The sequence below is a fragment of the Eptatretus burgeri genome, chromosome 7 (assembly GCF_056783735.1).
Source record: "Eptatretus burgeri isolate ZD-2024b chromosome 7, Ebu_testis_v1, whole genome shotgun sequence".
Taxonomy (NCBI): Eukaryota; Metazoa; Chordata; class Myxini; order Myxiniformes; family Myxinidae; genus Eptatretus; species Eptatretus burgeri.
Window position 1 is genome coordinate 60,816,775 of NC_140967.1, and position 23,511 is coordinate 60,840,285.

General features: G+C 47.7%; 1 protein-coding gene across 6 annotated transcripts in view; it reads left to right on the plus strand.

Annotated features, from left to right (window-relative positions):
- Nucleotides 1–23,511, plus strand: part of LOC147023369 (neuropilin and tolloid-like protein 2) — a 154,311-nt gene that overhangs the window by 98,168 nt on the left and 32,632 nt on the right. For all 6 annotated transcript variants that reach the window (XM_085888704.1, XM_085888707.1, XM_085888706.1 and 3 more), the window contains 2 exons: nucleotides 12,485–12,713; nucleotides 13,202–13,315. In XM_085888704.1, coding sequence (XP_085744830.1) covers nucleotides 12,485–12,713; nucleotides 13,202–13,315 — 343 coding nt within the window. The remainder of the gene's footprint in view (nucleotides 1–12,484; nucleotides 12,714–13,201; nucleotides 13,316–23,511) is intronic.

Here is a 23,511-nt window from a genome sequence, read left to right on the forward strand (position 1 = left end):
CGATCCGGTATGGAAATTCGTTTTGTTGTCCGCATAATGATTTGGCATAGGTTTTTACGCCGGATGCCCTTCCTGACGCAACCCTGGTCGCCTCTTACGACACACAGGGATATGGTACACCTATTCTAACCGGGGCATACACCGGGCCCAGTACAACTGGTGCTCATTTCGCCGACCTCGGAAGGATGGCAGGCTGAGTCAACCCCCTGGTGTTTTCGACTTGGTTTATATATATATATATATATATATATATATATATATATATATATATATATATATATACATTATATATATATATACATTATATATATATATATATATACATATACATATACATACATATACATACATATATTAATTCAGTGTCCCAACGGGGCTTGAACTCAGGACCTCTTGGGTCCCAAGCCACTGCCCTTACCACTGCGCCAACACCAGGCTCATATGTGAAAATAATTCTTAGGCTTCTAATGTATGTATATATATATATATATATATATATATATATATATATATATATATATATATATATATATATATATATATATATATATATATGTATGTATATATATATATGTATGTATGTATGTATGTATATATATATGTATGTATATATATATATATATATATATATATGTATATATATATATATATATATATATATATATATATATATATATATATATATGTATGTGTATGTATATATATATTTTATATATTCTAATTACGTATATATATATATATATATATATATATATATATATATATATATATATATATATATATATGTATATATATATATGTATATATATATATATATATATATATATATATGCATGTATGTGTATGTATATATATATATATATATATATATATATATATATATATGCATGTATGTGTATGTATATATATATATATATATATTGTTGTGGTTACCAGATTCGCAAACCACCATTCAGGTCCCTTAGGTGAGGTATCTCGGTAAGTGCATGTGTAGTTAGGCCCAAACCCGTTGTCTAGTGGGAATACATGTCATTTATACGTGCTGCGACTCTTTAGGATAGCCGTTTTTCTTTTACTATCTTTATTTTGGACCAACCGCCATGATCACAACCACAACATCAACCACCGACCACAACGCCGCTTCACCACAACCGCCACGACCTTTACCGTCACAACTCGCCACCATCGCATCACCGTCATCTCGCGCCACTCATGGGCACCGATGCTGGACTCGTGTAGGGCGCACGTTGAACAGCGTGTACAAAACCACGGATTTTCTGCTTCAAAAACGGATCAAAAACGACACACGCCCACTTTTTGCCGTCCAATCGGTGAGCGAGGGGCGATTTGGCCCCGCCTCCAGAACGATCGATATATGCAAATTTGTGGATCAAAAAGCCTTCACGCCCACTTTTTCTCGGGCCAATGGGGAGCGAGGTGAAAGGTCAAAGGGAGGGGGTCAAAGGCGAAGTTACGGGGGGATAAAAGGACGGTGTTCGTCAGTCAGAGTGAGTCAGAGGAAAGTCGCAAAGGAGAGTCAGCAGAACGAGAACGAGGAGTCGGAACGAAAGAGTCGCAAACAAGAACGGGTCGGAGAGTCAAGAAGAGGAGAGTCGGAAGCAAAGGGTCAAGACTTCGCGGGCGGTGGAGCTGCTCGTCGTGTGCGTTGGAGTCGGAACGGAGGGGACGGAGCTGTGGAAAGGCGGCGACACCAGACGAGGGGGTGCTCGCGTCGTGCAGGAAGCTGCACCCGAGGGAGGCCGACAGCGCGACCTGGCCGAGGTGGAGACGCTCGTCGCATATAATAAAGATCCTCTATACCCCGAGCATCAGCAACCCCCTCCTGTTTCCCCCCGCGCTGAGATAGTGCGACCAAGGGGGCCCGTTCCCACCCCCTGCCAGGCACTGTCCACGAGGCCCGCGGGTTGCGGGGCCATCGCCGCTCCGCGTCTCATCACCAGACGGGTAGGCCCGACCCGGTCTCGGCCTCAGGCCTACCCCATTCTTGGGGGATTTCTTTTCCTTGGTTTTGGGTATGTGTTGTCGGCGCCGTCTGTGAAGTAGAATTGTATAAGTGTTGCCGTGTGCTCGGTAGTCGGTATTAGCTCTGCACTGTGTTTTCACTTTTATGTTTGCTTTTTGTGTAAATGGAATTGTGTTTTCTTTTTTTTTGTGTGCATTTGGTGGAATTGTATTTGTGTGCTTTCCGTTCGTCGCGAATAAATGTGCTTTATTGTTGAACTGTTCTCCCGCTTCGCTTTGTCTTTTCCTCCATTGAATCCCCATCTTGCTTCACGTAAAGGGTTGGTAGTGGGCTGAATACGCCCGATAATTAATCGAACCGTCGAGGTCGACGATAACACCGCTTGGTTATTCTGATAGTACGGAACGGGTCGCTTAAGTGGCCCGTGTCCGAAGTCGACCTGCGGCGAGGTGCGATCGCCCGGTCTACCCTCCGCGTGGGTACTTAGGTAGTTCGAATTTGGCGAGCAACCCTATCCCACGCGGGGGCTGATTGGCTCGATCGCGGTGAGACCGAAAGGTCCACCCGTGACTGGTTCCCGGCGTTAGTCCGAGAGGGTCACGACTGGATTGTCCGTCCGGTGGGCGACGTGCCGCGATTCGAGTTACGTGGCCGTTCGCACGCCGGCGGGCGCGAAAACCGCAACACTGGTGTCAGGAGTGGGATACAAATCCATCGCCCTCCTCGCGGCACTGGTATCGGAGAACAGGAAAACGGGCTCTCCTGTCTCCGGCTAAATTCACGGGAATCGGTCCAGGGGTGAGAGAAGCGACCCCCGATTCCCTCCAAATTACGAGCGAGCAAATTAACCCTTCACGAGAAGCAAGATGGCGTCTCAAGGCGAGCGGGAGCCGGGGGTATTAGAAATGTATATGTGTAATAATGTAGAGTCCATGGTCCAGGATGGAATCCCCGTGCAGGAAATGTTGATTGTGCAGGAACACGGACTCGCCCAACTGAACCCAGGGCCCGAGGTGGGTGCGGCAGCGGCCGCGGTGTATGACACCTCCCCCCCTCTCCACCAAGACCCTTCCCCAACCCCTGCCGAAACGGCTCACTTGAGTGCATCCGACATGGCCCAGCTATTCACCATGCTGGCACAAATGAATGCAGAAATAAAAAGCATGAACGAAAAGATTGATGCGAGTACACAGCAAATGAGGGAAGAAACGAAAAGCTGCGGGGTGAGACGCAGAACATGGGCCGATGCCTGCAGGCGGGCATGAAGGCCGTTAGCAGGGAACTCGGAATGGCGACTCCACGTGTGGGAGCAAACGAGCTGGAAGGGGGTGCAACGGCTGACAGGCCCGCGGTGGAGGCGGGTAAGGAAAAAGTAATTCGGGAGACAAGAGACGAGGTGAAAGTAATTGCGAGGGAGAGAAAAGAACAATTAATACGGAGAGCAAGGATGAGGTACGCGGAGATCGTGAAAGAGCAAGGAGTGAAAAACAGGGAAGGACGGGAGCGACTTAAAGAGAAAGCAAGGTTGACCTACATAAAGATAAGGGAAAGACGCCAGAAAGAAGCAGAGACCAATAAACACGATGAAGACGGGGTAAGTGACGCACACACACACACGGAGGTAGTGGAGGATAATGGGGGTGAGCTCGCGGAGCGTGCAGAGACCCAGTGCGAGCACCTGGATGGCCTCCTCCAGGAACGAGGGGAGGGAGTATGCCCCCTTGAGGCGAGTCACGACCAGGTGAGTTCGGTCGTGCTTTGCGAGGTTGAGGGGACGGGTGCTGTGGACGGGTGCACGGAGAGCTTGGGGGGTGTAGAGGCCCCGGAGACCCTTGTGGGGACACAAATCCCCAGTGTGGTTGTCCCTGTGTGTGTGGTGCAAGGTGTGAGTGCGGCACCGTGTGTGGAAGCGACCCCGTGTGTGAGTGGTGTGGTGGCGATGGTGCCAGAGTGCGTGCTTCCCAGCACGCCGGGTGTGGATGGGGCACCGTGTGTGAGTGAGGCCGTGTGTGTGAGTGAAACGGCCAGTATGAGTGAGGCACCACGTGTGAGTGGTGTGGTGGCGATGGTGCCGGAGTACGTGCTTCCCAGCACGCCGTGTGTGGATGAGGCACGGAGTGTGAGTGAGGCACCGCGGGTTAGTGCCCCCGCGTGTGTGGATGAAACGGCCAGTGTGAGTGAGGCACCGCGGGTTAGTGCCCCCGCGTGTGTGGGTGAGGCACCGTGTGTGGAAGAGACCGCGTGTGTGAGTGTCGCCGTGTGTATGAGTGAGGTACCGCGGGTGAGTGCCCCCGCGTGTGTGGATGAGGCACGGTGTGAGAGTAGTGAGGCACGCGTGAGTGAACGGCCGTGTGCAAGGTCGCTGTGTGCAAGGGAGACCGTGTGTGTGAGAGAGCGGTATGTGAGGGAGATGTCGGTTGGCATGCGGGAGCACGCAGCCGCATCTCCCGGTGTGAATGTGATGGTGTGGACTGTGTGCGTCGTAACACGCAGGTGTGCGTGGGTGGAATGGAGACGACGACGGCGACAGAGAAACGAAAGCCGAGTAGCGGCTGTAGTTGTTTCGGGGACCGTGCCGGGTTCACCCAGCAGTGAGCACGCGGTTCGTGCTGTGCAACGCACGAGACCACCACGTGCTCGCTTGCGAGAGTGAAGTCCCGGTCCGGAAACGCACGCGGTGGATTTGCCGATCCCGCGGACGGACAAAGTTAGGCAGGTAAATGGATTTGGACCGGACGGGTTCTCCACGCGATCGTGTGTGTTCGGCTCCAACGGGCAAAGCACATGTGTTCGCGTGGGAAACCCCTCGAGACGTGGGGCTTGTGTTTTTTTTTTTTTTGCGCACGGTGACGTCATGGCTGCACGTGGGGTTGGAATCCGGCAGGAGGGGTATCTCTGCCGGATGGTCCCGTCCAAGGAGGGACGAGGAACACGTGCAGCTGCATGACGTCACGGGCAGGTGTAAAGTGCGCGAGCTCTGAGTTGCCGCGCTGGTGCTGCGCATGTAAAAAAAAGAAAAAAAAAAAAAGCAAGCCTCACTTTCGGGTGTACAGGATTCCTGGGCAAGGGGTGGAAGACCCCCTTACCCTGGGCACAGGATGGAAACTAGTTAGGGGGAAGGGTTAGCTTAGTTAGACCGACTTCATGGGGCAGGGGTAAGTCCTCATGGAGTCCGTGGAATGGATTAGTTAGAGGGATTGTAGCCAGATTTAGGTTGGGAAATAAAATGGGACATTTGAGGACAGTGACAGACTTGTGGATGTGTAGAGTTGACGTAGTTTAGCTACGTAGTGTTAAAAGGAACGTGCTGTAGTATAAGGGACGACGTGGGAGCACGAGTTAGTTAGGGGAGGTAGTTAGAAGGATGGCAGAGTTCAGTGGTGTGTGTGTTGAAGAGTTGGTGAGTTGTGAGGCATGTGCTTGGTGAGTGAGTGAGGCCAGCGGGTCTGTGTGTGTGGAGCGAATGGGGAATGCATGGTGCGATGAGTGATTGGGGGGAGGAGTGACTCCCGCCCAAGGGACCCCGGGGTCAGAGTAAAGTGAGTTAGCTGGGTTAGTCAAATTGAAAAATGGAGGTCGTTTTGCTGTTGGTGGGAAAGTAGGCTCGAGACCCATTTGGAGGGGTGCAGGAGCCCTGTTGACGGGCTTGGGAGCGTGGCTGCGAAAGGTGAGTATCGCTGAGTGGGTACCCCGGGCACCAGGCTAGTCGGCCGCGGTAGGCCATGGGCCCATGGGGGGCCGGGATAGAGTAGTGGGCACGGGTGCGCCTGCTTGGTGCGGGGGGCCGGGGCGCCATTAGCCGCGTGGGCAGTGTTGTGGGCACGGGTGACCCTCGGAAAGGGGCCCGGGAGGCCGGCCTGCCACGTGTGCGTTTCAGGGGAGGTGCCATGGGGGGCACTCCCCGGTGTTAGGGAGCTGGTAGGCTCGGAGGCAGTGTAGTGCCCGGGGGTGCCATAGCGGGAGATTCGGCAGAGGGTCGTGCCTGCCGGAGGGAGCCACGTGTCCCAGCCAGGAGACCGTGTGAGGGCACGGAGAGAAAATTGGGGGGCGAGGCCCGAAATTGTGAGGACACCAACACAGGCGACGGGAATCTGGGTTGTTAGAACCAATAGTTTAAGCGAGAGGCGCTTGTTGAAGCCCCGGGGTAGTTTAACAGTTAAATGGATAGGGTAGATTAGGAAGTGTACCCCTCCGCACCATCCATCCCCTCGCTGTCGTTGTGGGCCGCTGGACCCACTTTGGGTTAGATCGCCGAACTCTGGGGAGGCCATTCTGAGGCTTCGTTGGGCCTCGACACAGGACGTTAGCTCTCCCTTATTCCCCTCCGGGAAGGGAACGTAGGGGTTGGGAGTAGGCTAGGTGACAGAATAGGTTAGCCGAACAAGGACAGTAAAGGGGGTTAGGGGACGATTTATAGTGGGGAAGTAAAAATAAAAACAACAAAAAAAGAAGTTGGGGCTAAATTGGGGTTTGACAAATTAAGGGAGTGGGTATGTACAGTGACAGGCAAAGGCGATAGGTTGGGAGGGAGACAGGTAGGTAGGTCCGAGCCCGCCTTCCAAGTGGCCAGCACCACCGCACTCCCTCCACCAACCTCCACTGAACGGCAAAGGCTGGCCAACTTCATCGGCTGGCCGTGTTTTGCTTCAAGGCGGAGGCCGGCCAACTTCATCGGCAGCTGTGTGCTGCAAGGCCTGTGCCGGCCAGTTCATCTGCTGGCTGTTTTTCTTCGAGGCCTGTGCCGGCCAGTTCATCTGCCGGCTGTGTTTGCCTGCAGCGGCCTTCTTCTGCGGGCTGTGTTTGCCTGCTGCCTTTGCCATGCCATGCCACTGCCCACGTTCACCAGCCCCGTTCAATTTTTGCTTTGCCCCCCCCTGTTCATTTCCATGTGCGCCAGGATCTGAAAGCAACAGTTTGCAAGCTGCAAGAACTGCCCTGTTGGCAGCTACAACACGGGCCTGCAGTGGCGGCCCGTGCACCGTGTTTGTGTTCATGCATCCATTCGTTGTGCTCATTGCGTGTGCCACTTGAGCTGGCACGGAGACTGCGTTGTGCAGCCCAAGCACCGTTGTGGTTCACTGAGTTCAGTTCAAAAAGGAAGGCCTTGGACTGCGTGTGAGCAGCCAGCCACGTTCCCTGTCACCTGCATTGTTTGAGTCAGAGACTGCATGTGGGCAGCCTGGCTCCCTGCTAACTGCTTTCTTTTTGCAGAGTTCAATGATCCTGGGCCATGGTTTAGTGTAAAATTTGTAAGTTAAGGTTAAGATGTACTGTACATATGAGTGCGCCCCCGGCATGTCTGTCTAGCGCCGGCAATTTTATTTAAGTCGTCCGTGTGAGTGAGTTTGTTTAGATAGTTACGCAGCCCTTAGGTTATTTATTTTGGGGACACGAATACCATGAATGTCGCACTCAGGGATCCGTAGGTAAAGTGTACTAGGGGAAAACTACACATGATGGCACACGAAAATTTGACGACTCGGGACGAGTCTGTAAAAAGGGAAGGGGGTAGTGTTGTGGTTACCAGATTCGCAAACCACCATTCAGGTCCCTTAGGTGAGGTATCTCGGTAAGTGCATGTGTAGTTAGGCCCAAACCCATTGTCTAGTGGGAATACATGTCATTTATACGTGCTGCGACTCTTTAGGATAGCCGTTTTTCTTTTACTATCTTTATTTTGGACCAACCGCCATGATCACAACCACAACATCAACCACCGACCACAACGCCGCTTCACCACAACCGCCACGACCTTTACCGTCACAACTCGCCACCATCGCATCACCGTCATCTCGCGCCACTCATGGGCACCGATGCTGGACTCGTGTAGGGCGCACGTTGAACAGCGTGTACAAAACCACGGATTTTCTGCTTCAAAAACGGATCAAAAACGACACACGCCCACTTTTTGCCGTCCAATCGGTGAGCGAGGGGCGATTTGGCCCCGCCTCCAGAACGATCGATATATGCAAATTTGTGGATCAAAAGCCTTCACGCCCACTTTTTCTCGGGCCAATGGGGAGCGAGGTGAAAGGTCAAAGGGAGGGGGTCAAAGGCGAAGTTACGGGGGATAAAAGGACGGTGTTCGTCAGTCAGAGTGAGTCAGAGGAAAGTCGCAAAGGAGAGTCAGCAGAACGAGAACGAGGAGTCGGAACGAAAGAGTCGCAAACAAGAACGGGTCGGAGAGTCAAGAAGAGGAGAGTCGGAAGCAAAGGGTCAAGACTTCGCGGGCGGTGGAGCTGCTCGTCGTGTGCGTTGGAGTCGGAACGGAGGGGACGGAGCTGTGGAAAGGCGGCGACACCAGACGAGGGGGTGCTCGCGTCGTGCAGGAAGCTGCACCCGAGGGAGGCCGACAGCGCGACCTGGCCGAGGTGGAGACGCTCGTCGCATATAATAAAGATCCTCTATACCCCGAGCATCAGCAACCCCCTCCTGTTTCCCCCCGCGCTGAGATAGTGCGACCAAGGGGGCCCCGTTCCCACCCCCTGCCAGGCACTGTCCACGAGGCCCGCGGGTTGCGGGGCCATCGCCGCTCCGCGTCTCATCACCAGACGGGTAGGCCCGACCCGGTCTCGGCCTCAGGCCTACCCCATTCTTGGGGGATTTCTTTTCCTTGGTTTTGGGTATGTGTTGTCGGCGCCGTCTGTGAAGTAGAATTGTATAAGTGTTGCCGTGTGCTCGGTAGTCGGTATTAGCTCTGCACTGTGTTTTCACTTTTATGTTTGCTTTTTGTGTAAATGGAATTGTGTTTTCTTTTTTTTGTGTGCATTTGGTGGAATTGTATTTGTGTGCTTTCCGTTCGTCGCGAATAAATGTGCTTTATTGTTGAACTGTTCTCCCGCTTCGCTTTGTCTTTTCCTCCATTGAATCCCCATCTTGCTTCACGTAAAGGGTTGGTAGTGGGCTGAATACGCCCGATAATTAATCGAACCGTCGAGGTCGACGATAACACCGCTCGGTTATTCTGATAGTACGGAACGGGTCGCTTAAGTGGCCCGTGTCCGAAGTCGACCTGCGGCGAGGTGCGATCGCCCGGTCTACCCTCCGCGTGGGTACTTAGGTAGTTCGAATTTGGCGAGCAACCCTATCCCACGCGGGGGCTGATTGGCTCGATCGCGGTGAGACCGAAAGGTCCACCCGTGACTGGTTCCCGGCGTTAGTCCGAGAGGGTCACGACTGGATTGTCCGTCCGGTGGGCGACGTGCCGCGATTCGAGTTACGTGGCCGTTCGCACGCCGGCGGGCGCGAAATACCGCAACAATATATATATATATATATATATATATATATATATATATATATATATATATATATCGGGCGTATAAAAATAGTGTGGTGGATAAAAACAGAAAGGAAACTAGAGGCGGAGCACTCGGCAAAGTGCAAAACCTCCGCCGCCAATACTGCTGGGTCACTCAAGTGAACCTTATATCTTATTCATTAAATATGATGTCAACAGTACTGACAGAGTTATAGTTCTTTTCTCCAACATTTTTTTTGGGGGGTTGGAAATCACTTAAAACATGTAGAAATGCAAAAAAAAATTTCTCTAACAATTTTTTTTTGGGGGGGGGGTTGGAAATCACTTAAAACATGTAGCAATGCAAAAAAAGTTTTTTTTCTCTAACAATTTTTTTTTGTGGGGGGGGGGGGGGGTTGGAGATCACTTAAAACATGTAGAAATGCAAAAAAAAATTATTGAACAATTTTTTTGGGGGGTAGGGGTTGGAAATCACTTAAAACATGTAGAAATGCAAAAAAAAAAATTCTCAGTTTTTTTTTGGGGGGGTGGGAGTTGCAAATCACTTAAAACATGTAGAAATGCAAAAAAAAAAAATTCTCTTACAATTTGGGGGGGGGGTTGGAAATCACTTAAAACGTAGAAATGCAAAAAAAAAAAATTTTCTCGAACAATTTTTTTTTGGGGGGGGGGGAACCAAGTCCAAAATCTAATGGCATGATCCTTGGACCATAACTAACCCCTCACCAAGTTTCGTCAAAATCCGTCGAGGAGTTTTTCCGTAATACAAAAAATTTAACATTTTCACGCTCACGCTCACGCTCACGCCGGGGGTATCGCTATAGCTCTCTGTTCTTCGAACAGGCGAGCGAAAAACGTAAACTGTTCAGCCTGGCGGAGGTGTGTGCTCTACCGAGTACCGTTCTAGTTCCTCCATGCAATTTATCTGCAAGGTCCACCATGAGTTAATGTCAAAAGATAAATTGGAAATCATGGCATAGCAGACTAGTTTTGTTGTTGTGGTGAAGTTTGCTCATTTACTCTTTCCAAACAACACATTGAATGCTTTTTAAGATTCGTTTGTTGAGGAAGAATGCATGGTGGTGCTATCACCAATCTTTCCAAATCTCGAGGTGCTACTACCACCACCAAAAGTAATGTGAAAAAGATCCCCCACCCCTCCCCCATTCCTTTCTGACCAATACTTCTTCAATCCTGGCGATATGATCAGTATCTAGATGTTGTATGTAAACAAACAATTGTTTAAGAAACTCGAAACAAGTTGATATACCGTAAATACGAACCCAATGATACAACCAATCCCCCATTCTATTCCTTGTCCATTTGTTGAATATTAGTATTCGAATTATTAAATTATTTATTTGTTTATATAATGTTACTCATTGTTCAGTTTTTTTTTTAATTTTGTATGTTGCTTGTATAATTGTCTGTTTATGGTTTTTGTACTTTTAATTACCAGGTCTCGATTTTGGTTTTCTTTTTATAAACTCGATTTACGTTTTTTTTGATTTACGTTTCATTATTGATGTGCAAACTTTTATTTTCTTTTTATAAATGTCCAGGATTTCTCAATTAACAATTGATTTAGTTATGTTCAACGTTTTGAATAGCAGAGTTCTCACAGTTTTTTATTTATTTATTTTTGGTGTTGATTTATATTTATGTATATTTTTTTCTCAGTAATGTACACCGACCCCCAACTCACATATTTTCAAGAATCTCTGCTCACCTTCACTCTTTAATTCCTCTTTTTTTTCCTGGCTTTGGAACAAACTCCCACACTCCCTTCAATCCCATTCCTCCCTCCATGTCTTCTAAACAGTTGTTCACCACCATGTCATATCTTTCCCCATCCAAAACCATGATCTTTTCTACCCCCGTTAATCCACCCCAAACCCACCTCCTTCAAATTCCCTGCTTTCCTTCCTGAAAGTCCCTGTCGTGTAAGGACCTGAAAGTCCCTGCAATGTCCATCTTGTTTTCCCTGTGTTCCCCGCCCCATCCCTCTCCCTTCCACTGATCTCCTCATGTCTCTGTTCCCCACTCCCTCCTCTATTGTTTTGTCCTTCCCACTCCCTCCTCTATTGTCTCATGTCCCCCAATGATGTGTGTTGTGTGTGAGCTCTCACACGAGCCTCAACATTGTATACAAAAAAAGAAGAAGCCAAATGTCCTGAGTCTTCGGACTTTTGTTTGGTGTTTGTTAATAAAACCTAAATTATTTATATTATCGTATCCTCAACAAAGGAGCGAATGCGGATGTTAAAACTACACAAGTGGGGGTGGGTGTATCTTACCTCACCTTTCCCATCTTACCCCATATGCTATGTGGAATTTGCTGGCTTATTTTGCACATACTGTAAATGCACAATTAAATATTTTTGGTATATGTTACTAAGCATCCCCAGCACATCCGAGCAAACAAGAGTGTGTTACAGTGATATATTTGACAAACAATACTACAGGAATAGCAAATCTCGAAAGCAGTAGATGTGAGGGTGAGTGTAGTGGAAGTGACCCCATCCATAGTCGTGATCTTTTCCACCCTCATTAACCCTCCCTGAGTCCCCCTTTCCTTTCCATGTTATTGGGTTTTCTTCCCTCTCCCTCCACCCACCTTTCCACTTTTGTTCCATTTCTGTTTCATCCCCAGTTTTCTCTTCCTGTTCATTCAGCCTCCTTCTTGCAGTGTTTGAGCTTGCATCCAGATTATTCCACCCCCTGTGTCCTCCTTCTCCTCCCCTAACTCTTTCTTCCCCTTGATAATTCTTCCTCTAGGTGACCATCTGTTGTGCTCCTCTACCATGCTGTTGATGTGTTTCCCCACTTTTAAATGTGTTCTTTCTGTTCTGTTCTGTTCTGTGTTGTAGCTCTTCTTATACCTGACCTTGTAACCAAAACAAAAATTCAAACAAAAGTGATGTCATGAGGTTGGAGTGTGTTCAATGTGTTTACATCATTTTCACTGTCAATTCCACGATTGCACGTCTTCAAATGGGAACCCGAGGGCAGGGAGGACACTGGAATATACCTTAACCATTTTTGCTCTTTATATCCAATTCAAACTAATCAAAAGAAGTCATAAACATATCTTTCATGGCCTCTAACTTTATAACACACCTACTTTTGCTTTCTACATTCACCTCCCCAACCCACCTTTTTGCTCCCTCTCTCACATAATAATTTGTGTTTTATTTTGTGTTTGTTTCCTCTTCCATTTCCCCACCACTGACCCTCAGTTGTACCTCCGGTTTTTGGAGTTTGACATGCAGTACTCCAACGAATGTAAGAAAAACTTTATTGCTGTCTATGATGGGGGTAGCGGCGCAAAGGACCTGAAAATGAAGTTTTGCAGCACCGTGGCCAGCGACATGCCACTACGTTCTGGAGTTGCTGTTGTGCGCATGTGGGCACGGAATGACAGCCGCCTCAGTCACTTTCGTCTCCTGTACACAGCTTATTTGGACCGTAAGGACCACATGGCCGGATAGCACAGTTAAGGAGAAAAATAGTCAATGGGTGTGGAAGCACAGCAACTATACGAGTAACGAACACACATGAACGTGCATTCTTTTGGGATTATCAAACAAAACTTTGCAAAGATAATTGCGCAGTATAGTTGCTCCATAAATCTGTGCTATTTTGTGAAATCAATGGTGAAAGCTGATTTTTCAGGAATACATTTGTGTCAGGAATAGGGGTTACCTTAAAAATGCCTTGTATTGTTTAGTTTTCAAGGAAAATCTATTTAAAAACATACAAAAAAAAGGATTGGAACTGTTGCCCATGAAAAAAATGATATAAAGCTAGGGTTTTACCAAGTTATCACAGGAATCCTTTTGCGACAGCAGGACACATGTTATAAACATTGTTGTTGCAAACAAGAACTGTAGCAATTTTCTTTTGATTCTCTAAATTCCTGATGCTTGCTCTCTTCCCATTCCCACCATCCCCAGCACCGTGTGACCCGAACATGTTCTTCTGCCACAGCAACATGTGCATTAACAGCTCCCTTGTATGCAATGGCTTTCAGAATTGTGCATACCCATGGGATGAGACGCACTGCCAGGGTAAGGCCTGTGATTCAAACAGATGAATAATTGAAATGAAGCTCGTTTTTTAAAAAATATGCAAAGCAAAACGCGTGGCTGTAAATGCAAGCGATGCAGGGAAATAAATGCAACAATGGGTGTGCAAACGTTTACAGAAAGACCATTAGAATCGTTGTTTGAATTGCAATTAAATCAGCACACAGAAGGGGACTCTCTTAGTCCTCAAAATAGATATCCTTTCAATCTATTGAGCAAGGTGCATCAAGATATACACCCCATATACATGCATGTGTAAATATATATATATATATATAGAAATATATATATATATATATGCATACATACATAAAATCCTGAATTATACTCTTTGCAGAGCATTGGTGCTTCTGAAGCAGTTTTTTGGCAGGGATTGCACTGGGTGGTTTGCCATTGCCTTCCCAGTGTTGTTTGTCCGTGCTCTATCCTTTTTAAATGCTGAGCATCAAGGAAGGAAGCAGCACATACAATTTTTAATGTCTCTGGAATGATTCAGCCCATGTTTGAAGTGCCAACCACCCAGACTCAGAGCAGACACTCTCACCATCTGCACACCTCCGAGTTTAGTGATATATATATATATATATATATATATATATATATATATATATATATATATATATATATATATATATATATATATATATATATATATATATATATATATAAAACCACTGACTGACTGACGAACTGATATTAAAGATCGGTGCCTGCTGGGTGACATAGAAAGCTGACATTTTGTGTGCCAATGGATATCGAAGCCAGTACACCGGAAAAAAATCACAGAATTGTCGGATAACAATCATAAATGAAATATAAATAAATGGGGAAAAAATGCAAATACATGAAAAATCAAATGCATTTGAGTGACCTGAGACAATGTGTAAGCACACCCCACGAGCAATATACATACAGTATCTGTATATATATATATATATATATATATATATATATATATATATATATATATATATATATATATATATATATATATATATATACTGTATATACACATACACATACATATATAGGTACATGCATACTAGAAAATGGTCCCTCCGACCACCCCATCCCCTTCCTCCGACCACCCCTTCCCCTGCCTCCTACCACCCCTTCCCCTGCCTCCTACCACCCCATCCCCTGCCTCCTACACCCCATCCCCTGCCTCCGACCACCCCATCCCCTGCCTCCGACCACCCCATCCCCTGCCTCCTACCACCCCATCCCCTGCCTCCTACCACCCCATCCCCTGCCTCCTACCACCCCATCCCCTGCCTCCTACCACCCCATCGCCTGCCTCCTACCACCCCTTCCCCTGCCTCCGACCACCCCATCCCCTGTCTCCTACCACCCCTTCTCCTTCCTCGTACCACCCCTTCTCCTTCCCCCTACCACGCCTTCTCCTTCCTCCTACCACCCCATCCCCTGCCTCCTACCACCCCTTCTCCTTCCTCCTACCACCCCATCCCCTGCCTCCTACCACCCCATCCCCTGCCTCCTACCACCCCATCCCCTGCCTCCTACACCCCATCCCCTGCCTCCGACCACCCCTTCCCCTGCCTCCTACCACCCCATCCCCTGCCTCCTACCACCCCATCCCCTGCCTCCTACGACCCCTTCCCCTCCTCCTACCATCCCTTCCCCTGCCTCCTACCACCCCTTCCCCTGCCTCCTACCACCCCTTCCCCTGCCTCCTGCCACCACATCCCCTGCCTCCGACCACCCTATCCCCTGCCTCCTACCACCTCATCCCCTGCCTCCTACCACCCCTTCCCCTGCCTCCTACCACCCCATCCCCTGCCTCCTACCACCCCTTCCCCTGCCTCTTACCACCCCATCCCCTGCCTCCTGCCACCACATCCCCTGCCTCCGACCACCCTATCCCCTGCCTCCTACCACCCCATCCCCTGCCTCCTTCCACTCCTTCCCCTGCCTCCGACCACCCCATCCCCTGCCTCCTACCACCCCATCCCCTGCCTCCTACCACCCCTTCCCCTGCCTCCGACCACCCCATCCCCTGCCTCCTACCACCCCTTCTCCTTCCTCCTACCACCCCTTCTCCTTCCTCCTACGACTCCTTCTCCTTCCTCCTACCACCCCATCCCCTGCCTCCTACCACCCCTTCCCCTGCCTCCTGCCACCACATCCCCTGCCTCCTACCACCCCATCCCCTGCCTCCTACCACCCCTTCCCCTGCCTCCGCCCACTCTATCCCCTGCCTCCTACCACCCCTTCTCCTTCCTCCTACGACTCCTTCTCCTTCCTCCTACCACCCCATCCCCTGCCTCCTACCACCCCTTCCCCTGCCTCCTGCCACATCCCCTGCCTCTGACCACCCTATCCCCTGCCTCCTACCACCCCATCCCCTGCCTCCTACCACCCCATCCCCTGCCTCCTACCACCCCATTTTTCCTCTGTAATATGAGATTCATCATCACACCATTGAAAAGCCTTTTTCCCTGAGCAGGTGGCACCTTTTTGGGGGCTCCAATCATGGTACCCTTTCTTGTGGCAATGTTTTTATGGCTGGATGCCCTTCCTGATGCCAACCCTTTAGTCACCTTCGACACGCAGGGATAATTACCAGTATACTGGTGCTCATTTCGCCGACCTTCGGAAGGATGACGGGCTGAGTCAACCCCCCGATGTTAATTCAGTGACCAGCGGGGCTCGAACTCAGGACCCTGAGGATCCCAAGCCATCACCCTAACCACTGAGCCAGCACCACGCTCCTCTGTAATATGAGATTGGGCAGTGTAGATTAGACCGCTGTCACGATTGCTGCTAACAAAACATGCATTACTTCATTTCAGTTGTAATCAAAATGTACCTTTATTTCCTCAAAACGGTAACTGTGTTTAATGATAGAAGATGCATAATTCAGTCTTCAAATGTTCAACAGAGGCTTATGAACACTCAGAGCTTTGCGGAGCGAAAAATATGGCAGCGATTTCTGGGCAGCTGGAGGGAAAGGTGTGGCCTGACTAATGGTTGATGCTTGTGACACTGGGAGAGAGATGGATAGGTGTAGCCTGTAGAATTGGTGGTGCTTATGACCCACAGACACACACTCAGTTTTATATACAAGATTGTAGATATGGATCTACCCTCGAAAATGGCGACAGGTGGTGGCTCGTGAGCTGATAGGTTATGAATTGTGAGAAAATGACAGCGAGTAAGGTGCATCATGGTTAAAAAATGTGATCATATAAAGTTTCGTCGTGATTAACCCTGAGAGCCCAGAGGAGTGGAGAAATCTCATCATATAATGCAGAGGAATAGGGAAAATCGCATCACTGCAACCTCCTAATTTGAAAACCGTCGCATCTACAAAAGCGATGTTCCAGTGATTTGTATGTATGATGGTCAGGTATTCGATGATATGAGTGAGAAAAGTGAAAAAAATAAATTTTGAGCACTTTATCATCTAGAAACCGTTAGGCCTGTTCCAAGTCGAGGCATATTTGAGCAGGCTGAAACAAAATGGTGGCTTAAGACCCACACGAGATGACAGCGGGCTGACTAAGTTGTCATGCCGCCATCTTGGAAGGCTTTTTTGGTTTTTTTTCATGATGAGCACTCTGTGCTGAAACAAAATGGTGGCTTAAGACCCACGCGAGGTGACAGCAGACTGACTAAGTTGTCATGCCGCCATCTTGGAAGGCTTTTTTTCGTTTTTCATGATGGGCACTCTGTTATTACTTTATCTTCCAAAGGGGTGTTTAAGTTTACCCAACTACCCAGTTTTTATCCATGCACTCCCTTGGCATTCCCTTAGGCTAGGTTTTGGAGTTGTGGAGGAGAAAAACATACACACACACACACTTATTATTATCGACTAACAAATACAACTCATCACTTCGCTGATGGGAATATTAAGGGTGGTGTGGGAGTAAGAAGGAGGGAGGGAGAGAGGAGGGAGGGTAGGGTGAGGGGAGTGAGGGAGTGAGGTGGGGTGAGGGAGTGAGGAGGGGTTGGAGAGCAAGGAGGTGTGGGGAAAGGAAGACAGCATGAGGGGAGGGAAAAGGAAGGCAGCATGAGGGGAGGGCAAGGATGGTAGCATGATGGGAGGGCAAGATAAGATAATGTGAGGGGAGGGACGTAACCACCATCCGGACATAACCACCAACAAGACACATATGGCGATAACTACTTTTTGGATACGTGCGGAGATGACCACCATCCGGGCATAACCACTGTCCAGATACGTCATGGGGAGGCAGCGTGAGAGGCGGGCAAGGTAAGGCAGTGTGAGGGGAGGGTACATCCAGGCAAAACCACCATCCAGATATGTTAGGAGACAGAGACAGACAGAGACAGAGAGAGGGGAGAGAGGGGCAGAGGGGTGGGAGAGAGAGAGGGGTGGGGTGGGAGAGGGAGAGGGGTGGGGTAGGGTGGGGAGAGACAGAGGGATAGGGGAGAGAGATGGGAATGGGAGGAGAGAGGAAGGGAGAAGAGTGAATGGGAGGACAGTGAAGGGGAGGAGAGGGGAGGATACAGGAGTGGAGTAGAGGGGAGGTTAGGAGGCGGGAGATTCCGGCAGATGTGACGTCCAGTTTAATGGCACACACATTGTTGAATCACCCTGCCTGTGAAACACTGGGATGACAGTTTATATCTGGATCGGGATTCAAACCCAGGCTCGACAGCTTAGAGCGAGTGTACATATCTCTTGGCTATCCTGCTATGATGTTAACGAAACGTTTCATTTTTTTTTTTTTGTGTTTATCTATGCTGAAGTGACCACAGAACAACATGGGGCCATCACAGGCGAGTGCCCCTGAACTTTATTCGAGTCAATCGATACACAGTGACAGTGCGAATATTGTAGAGCATTCACTAAGTAGCTTAAGCACTCCAATGAAATGGTTGATAAAGAACGGCTCACTTAGCATGCGATTAGCAATCACAGAACCGTCATATTAAACACACAACTTCTGGAGATGGCCAAAATATCAAATATGTCCAAATTGGATAAATGAACACTTTTTTTTTAGCAGTCGGGACTGCTGCTAAGTTCAATTCTGGAGCTTAAATTTTGTAATTTGGCTTAGGTTAAGAGATTCATAAGGTTATGGCATGTGTGGAAATGAAATAAAGCCATGAACATTGACATTTCTGGGCGTTTATAAGCATTGCAATGTATCCAGTGATTCATAACTATGATGATCAGGCATTCGAGAAAAATGAGTGAGGAAAGTGAATAAAAAAAACTTTATCGTTAAGAAATTGTTGCGGCCTGTTCCAAGTCAGGGTATGGTTGAGCAGGCCAAAAAACAAGGTGGCTTCAGACCCCAGCGAGGTAACCCAGGATGTGACTTAAGACCCCATGGGGAGAGAGGTGGCCAAGGATGTGCCTGATAAAGGATACAATTAAATAAGGTCGTTAATAATCTTCAAAAGGGGTGTTTTAACTCACCCAAACACTCAATTTTTACTCTTGAACTCTGTTGGAGTTCCTTTTGTATGCAAACAGAGTTTCAGACCACTAGGTTTCATGGTTTTGGAGTTATGGAGTAGACACACACACACACACACACACACACACACACACACACACTGACATTTATTACTTTTAAGAGCAAATAGCACCCGTTACATCGCTGATGGGAATACTTAAGTTGGGGGGGGATAGAAAAAGAAGGGGGAAGAGGGAGAGAAGGTTGGGGGAGAGAGTGAAGGGTTAGATGGGGAGAGGAGGGTTGCGGGAGCGAGGAGGGGTGTGGGAGCGAGGAGGGGTGTAGGAGCGAGGAGGGGTGGGGGAAGGGAAGACAGTGTTTGGTGAGAGGAAGGGAAGGTAGATGTGAAGTGGAGCATTAATTACGATTCATACTGTCTCATAAAAATGACTCTGCAGAGAATAGCAGTGAAGATGGAAACAAAATAGTCTGAAGTCCATTTTCTACCGGTCAAACTATAAACATGGCCTGGAGACAAACACCGCCCAGACACGTCCGGAGACAAAACCCGCGGGATGCATCTGGAGTTAAGCCGTCTGGACATAAACACTGCTCGGACATATATGAAGACAAACTCCCCCCCAGACACGTCCGGAGACAAACACCACCCAGACGTGTCCGGAAACGAACACCGTCCAGATGCACTCGGTGACAAACACAACCCAGACGGCAACTGGAGACAAACACCGCCCGGACATGCCAAGAGAAAAACACCGCTTGGACCTGCCCGGAGCCAAACACTGCCCAGACGTGCCGTGAGACAAACACCGCCCGGAGACAAACACCGCCCGGACATGCCCGAAGACAAACTGCCCGGACGCGCCTGGAGACAAACACCGCCCGGACGCGCCCGGAGACAAACACCACCCGGATGCGCCCGGAGACTAACACCGCCCAGACGCGCCCGGACCACGAACGCAAATTGGCACGGCCAATCCGGGTATGGTTACCCTACTTCACGTGATACCTTACCTGTGGACGGCCAGCGATTCGGAGTCAGTGCCCTCAGTGCACACTCGGATTACTGCTGAGCATTATAGTGAGTGTTCGCTGGCTGACAAAGCAAATTATTGGGGTAGAACATCCCATCTAACCTCACTTGTGCACTGCATCAGACCAATAAAGGAAAAGGCAACCAAGACATTGGAAATTTCAACAAACAATTATTTATTACAAACACACAAGCAAGCAATCATTTAAAAACAAGTATTTTTTTTAAGCAAAAAAGCAAAAAGGCACCTCGGTGCAGATTTAACCATAACACGTATTCTTCTTGATCTTACTTGAGCAAAAGACTTGGCTATCATTCACTCAGGGGCAAAGAACAAAAAAAGGACTTGAAAATATAATGAATGAATGGTGAAAAGAAAAGGAAAGCAGTCTTTCCTTCTCTCCCTCACCTCACACAAATATACAGGAGAATGCGGAGGAAAATGGATGGGGAAGACAGATGGGCAGTGTGGCGATATGAAGCGATGGGGACATGCAGCCGCATCCTGAGGTGCCCAGACCCGGTAGGCGAGTTCTCTCTGGCGTCCCAGATATGTGAGCTAGATGTGCGACTCGCCCTCCTCTACCTCAGATTCTTCCTCCTCAGGCCCCCGTTGATGAGGTGCCGCCGTTCACCCTCCTCATGGGGTGGGTGCATGACGTCACTTGTGAAAATTGTCACACCATTCTGAAGGATTGAACAGAACGATGGTGTAAAGGAGGATAGATTGAAAGTAACAGGACTGAACAGAATGATGGTGTGAAAGAAGAAAGATTGAAAGTAAGAGAGGGGGAGGGGGAAAGACATTGCACGGGACAAATACAGCAGAGCCAATGCATGCCTCCAAAACAGCTCTTTGACAGGGGACCAAGGACTATCTATACAAAAGACTGATGAAATATCTGATCTTCGGGTCATCTATGTGTCCATGTATGCTCTTCCCCTGGGGTAAGCTTTCCAAAACCATAACAATATGCTATGCTTTATGTACAACAAATACACACAAACACACTAGTGCTTGGCCGATATCGGCAATGCTTGGGGAATCGGCAGGTTGGAGTGAGTGCGATTACCGACTGCAGTATGTACTGCATACAACCCAGAAACATTTAGTACCTTTCGCCGAAAAACAACGTTGCATTTATAAAGACGTTTCAGAGATATGTTCACAAACATTATCCTTTATAAACAGCTGCGTGTGACGGATGGAAAAAAAAATTGGCTCGTTAATTTAGAAAATACACAAATACGGCAAACGGCTCGGAAATCAGGTGTTATTTTACAACTCGCTCAGGATGATGGAGCAGGAACCACTCACCCAGGATGATGGAGCACGATCCACTCACTCAGGATGACAGAGCATGAACCACTTGCTCAGGATGATGGTGCATGAACCACTCGCAATGAATAATGTGGCGTGGAAAAAGCGTCTGCAGTAAGTGAACGATTCGCTCAGAATGACGTAGCGCATTACCGCTATCAACTATGGGCGCTCGGCAAGTGGCTTAAGCACTTAAGCAAGCAATCCAATGAAATGGATGATAAGGAATGGCTGGCCAGGCTGTGGCTGCATAGCACATAGGATCCCTTTAACTTTAAAGCGGGTCGTCACCTCGCACGCAGCAGTTAAAGAAATAAAATGAATTCGTTCAAATAATGACTTTATCCACAGAAGAGTTACTGTTTAATGTAGAACAACCATGGAGACATCGCAAAGTTGAATCGCCCATGAAATAGACATTGCAAATAATCCGCCATGTTGCCTGCTCATCTGTGCATCACATGGTATATTGGTTCATGGTCTGCACAAACATTATTACTTTATTTTAAAACGTCCGCTTTTCACCAGATTTGCTTTGATTCCCACTAGAGCACCTCATGAAACCTCCGAAAAGAAAGACGCAGATCTGGCAGGCTCCATGGATAAGCAGTCCCTCTGGGGGACAGGTGGTGAGGAGGTAAAGCAGTGAATGCATTAAATCATACGGTTCAATGAAGCTGGTTAATTTTGGCACATTCCGAAATTTTTTGTTCACTCAAAATAATTCTCCAAACAGTAGAAAAAGATAAGTTTAATGCTTTGGAAATTTCAGATTTTCTTGTGTACGTGTGGAGGAGGGAACATAGTCTTGCTTGTTTAAAGTAAATACGTATATCGGCTTCGTTATAAGACTCGTTATTTCTTTAAATTATTAGATTTCACTCCAGATTTTGACACTTATTGAGTCCAGACGATATCCAATCCTCAAAACCGAAATAATGTATCAATGTTATACTTTAATCTGTGAGAGTCGATCATGGAAAATCACTCCAAGCTCATAATTTGAAAACTATAGTACTTACAAAAGCGATGTATGCAGCGATTCGTAACTATGATGAACAGGCATTCGATAATATGAGTGGGGAAAGTGTAAAAAAAATACTTTATCGTTAAGAACTCGTGGCCTGTTCCAAGTCAAGGCATGGTGGAGTAGGCCAAACAACATAGTGGCTTCAAACCCCAGCAAAGTTACCCAGGAAACGCCTTAAGATCCCATTGCGAGCGGTGAATGAGGATGTGCCTGATGCAAGATGTAATTAAACAAGGCCGTTAATTATCCTTCAAAGGAGTGTTTTAATGAACCCAAACACCCAATTTTCAGTCATGCACTTCCTTGGAGTTTTCTTTGTATGCATGCAAAGTTTCAGGCTGTTAGGTTTCATGGTTTTGGAGTTATTGAGGACACACACACACACACACACACACACACACACACACACACACACACACACGGATACTTTGATACCTGGGAGGGCTCCGTTCCACCTTCTGCAACCCGCACATGGACATAACAACCAGCGACACAAACAACTTGCTCGTGTGTGTGTGTATATATATATATATATATATATATATATATATATATATATATATATATATATATATATATATATATATATATATATATATATATATATATATATATATATATATATATATATATATACACGCACACATATATACTGTATGTAGATAATGACCCCAGTAAGCCGGTACTCATTTTACCGAACTTGGGAAGATGACAGTCCGAGTCAACCCACCTGGTATTATTGTAACAGCATGCCAGGGACTCAAACTCAGCTGACCCCAAGATCTTAACCCAGCCACCTTAACTGTGAAGCCAATACCAGTCTCTATTTCACCAAGTTCTGTTTTATTTATTTATTTTATTTTATCTTTTAGTCATCTGATAGCACGGCACACAAATTGCACACTCACCTTTGCACCGTCTAGGTTGGCTGCAATTGCAAGCCCAACTGTAAACTGACATCCCCATGCCACGTCGCAGACAGGCCATTGTATCAATGAGTGTGCATCCTTTGGAGGGAATGTTGATCTGGCACTCCCATCTGATAGATTTTATTAATGGATGTCATATATTGCATGGCACCTTTCAAACAGGTAGGCCATTGTGTGTCGATATCCCGTCTAAGTTATAAATTCCTGCGCAGAGACACAGGGCAACTGCATCAGCGGTGCATCCACGCTTCAGTGATGATGCAACCAGTGGGCTGAATTCATAACTGGATCTGTTTAAAATGTGACATCTGCAAGAAAGGGTTATGTTATCACATCATTGCAACCCCCACATTGTCTCTTTCTCACTCTAATTATTTTGTTTTCAAATTGGGACAATGACAAGTCAGCCTTCCCCTCACCCCATAATCAGTAACCCTATAATTCATAC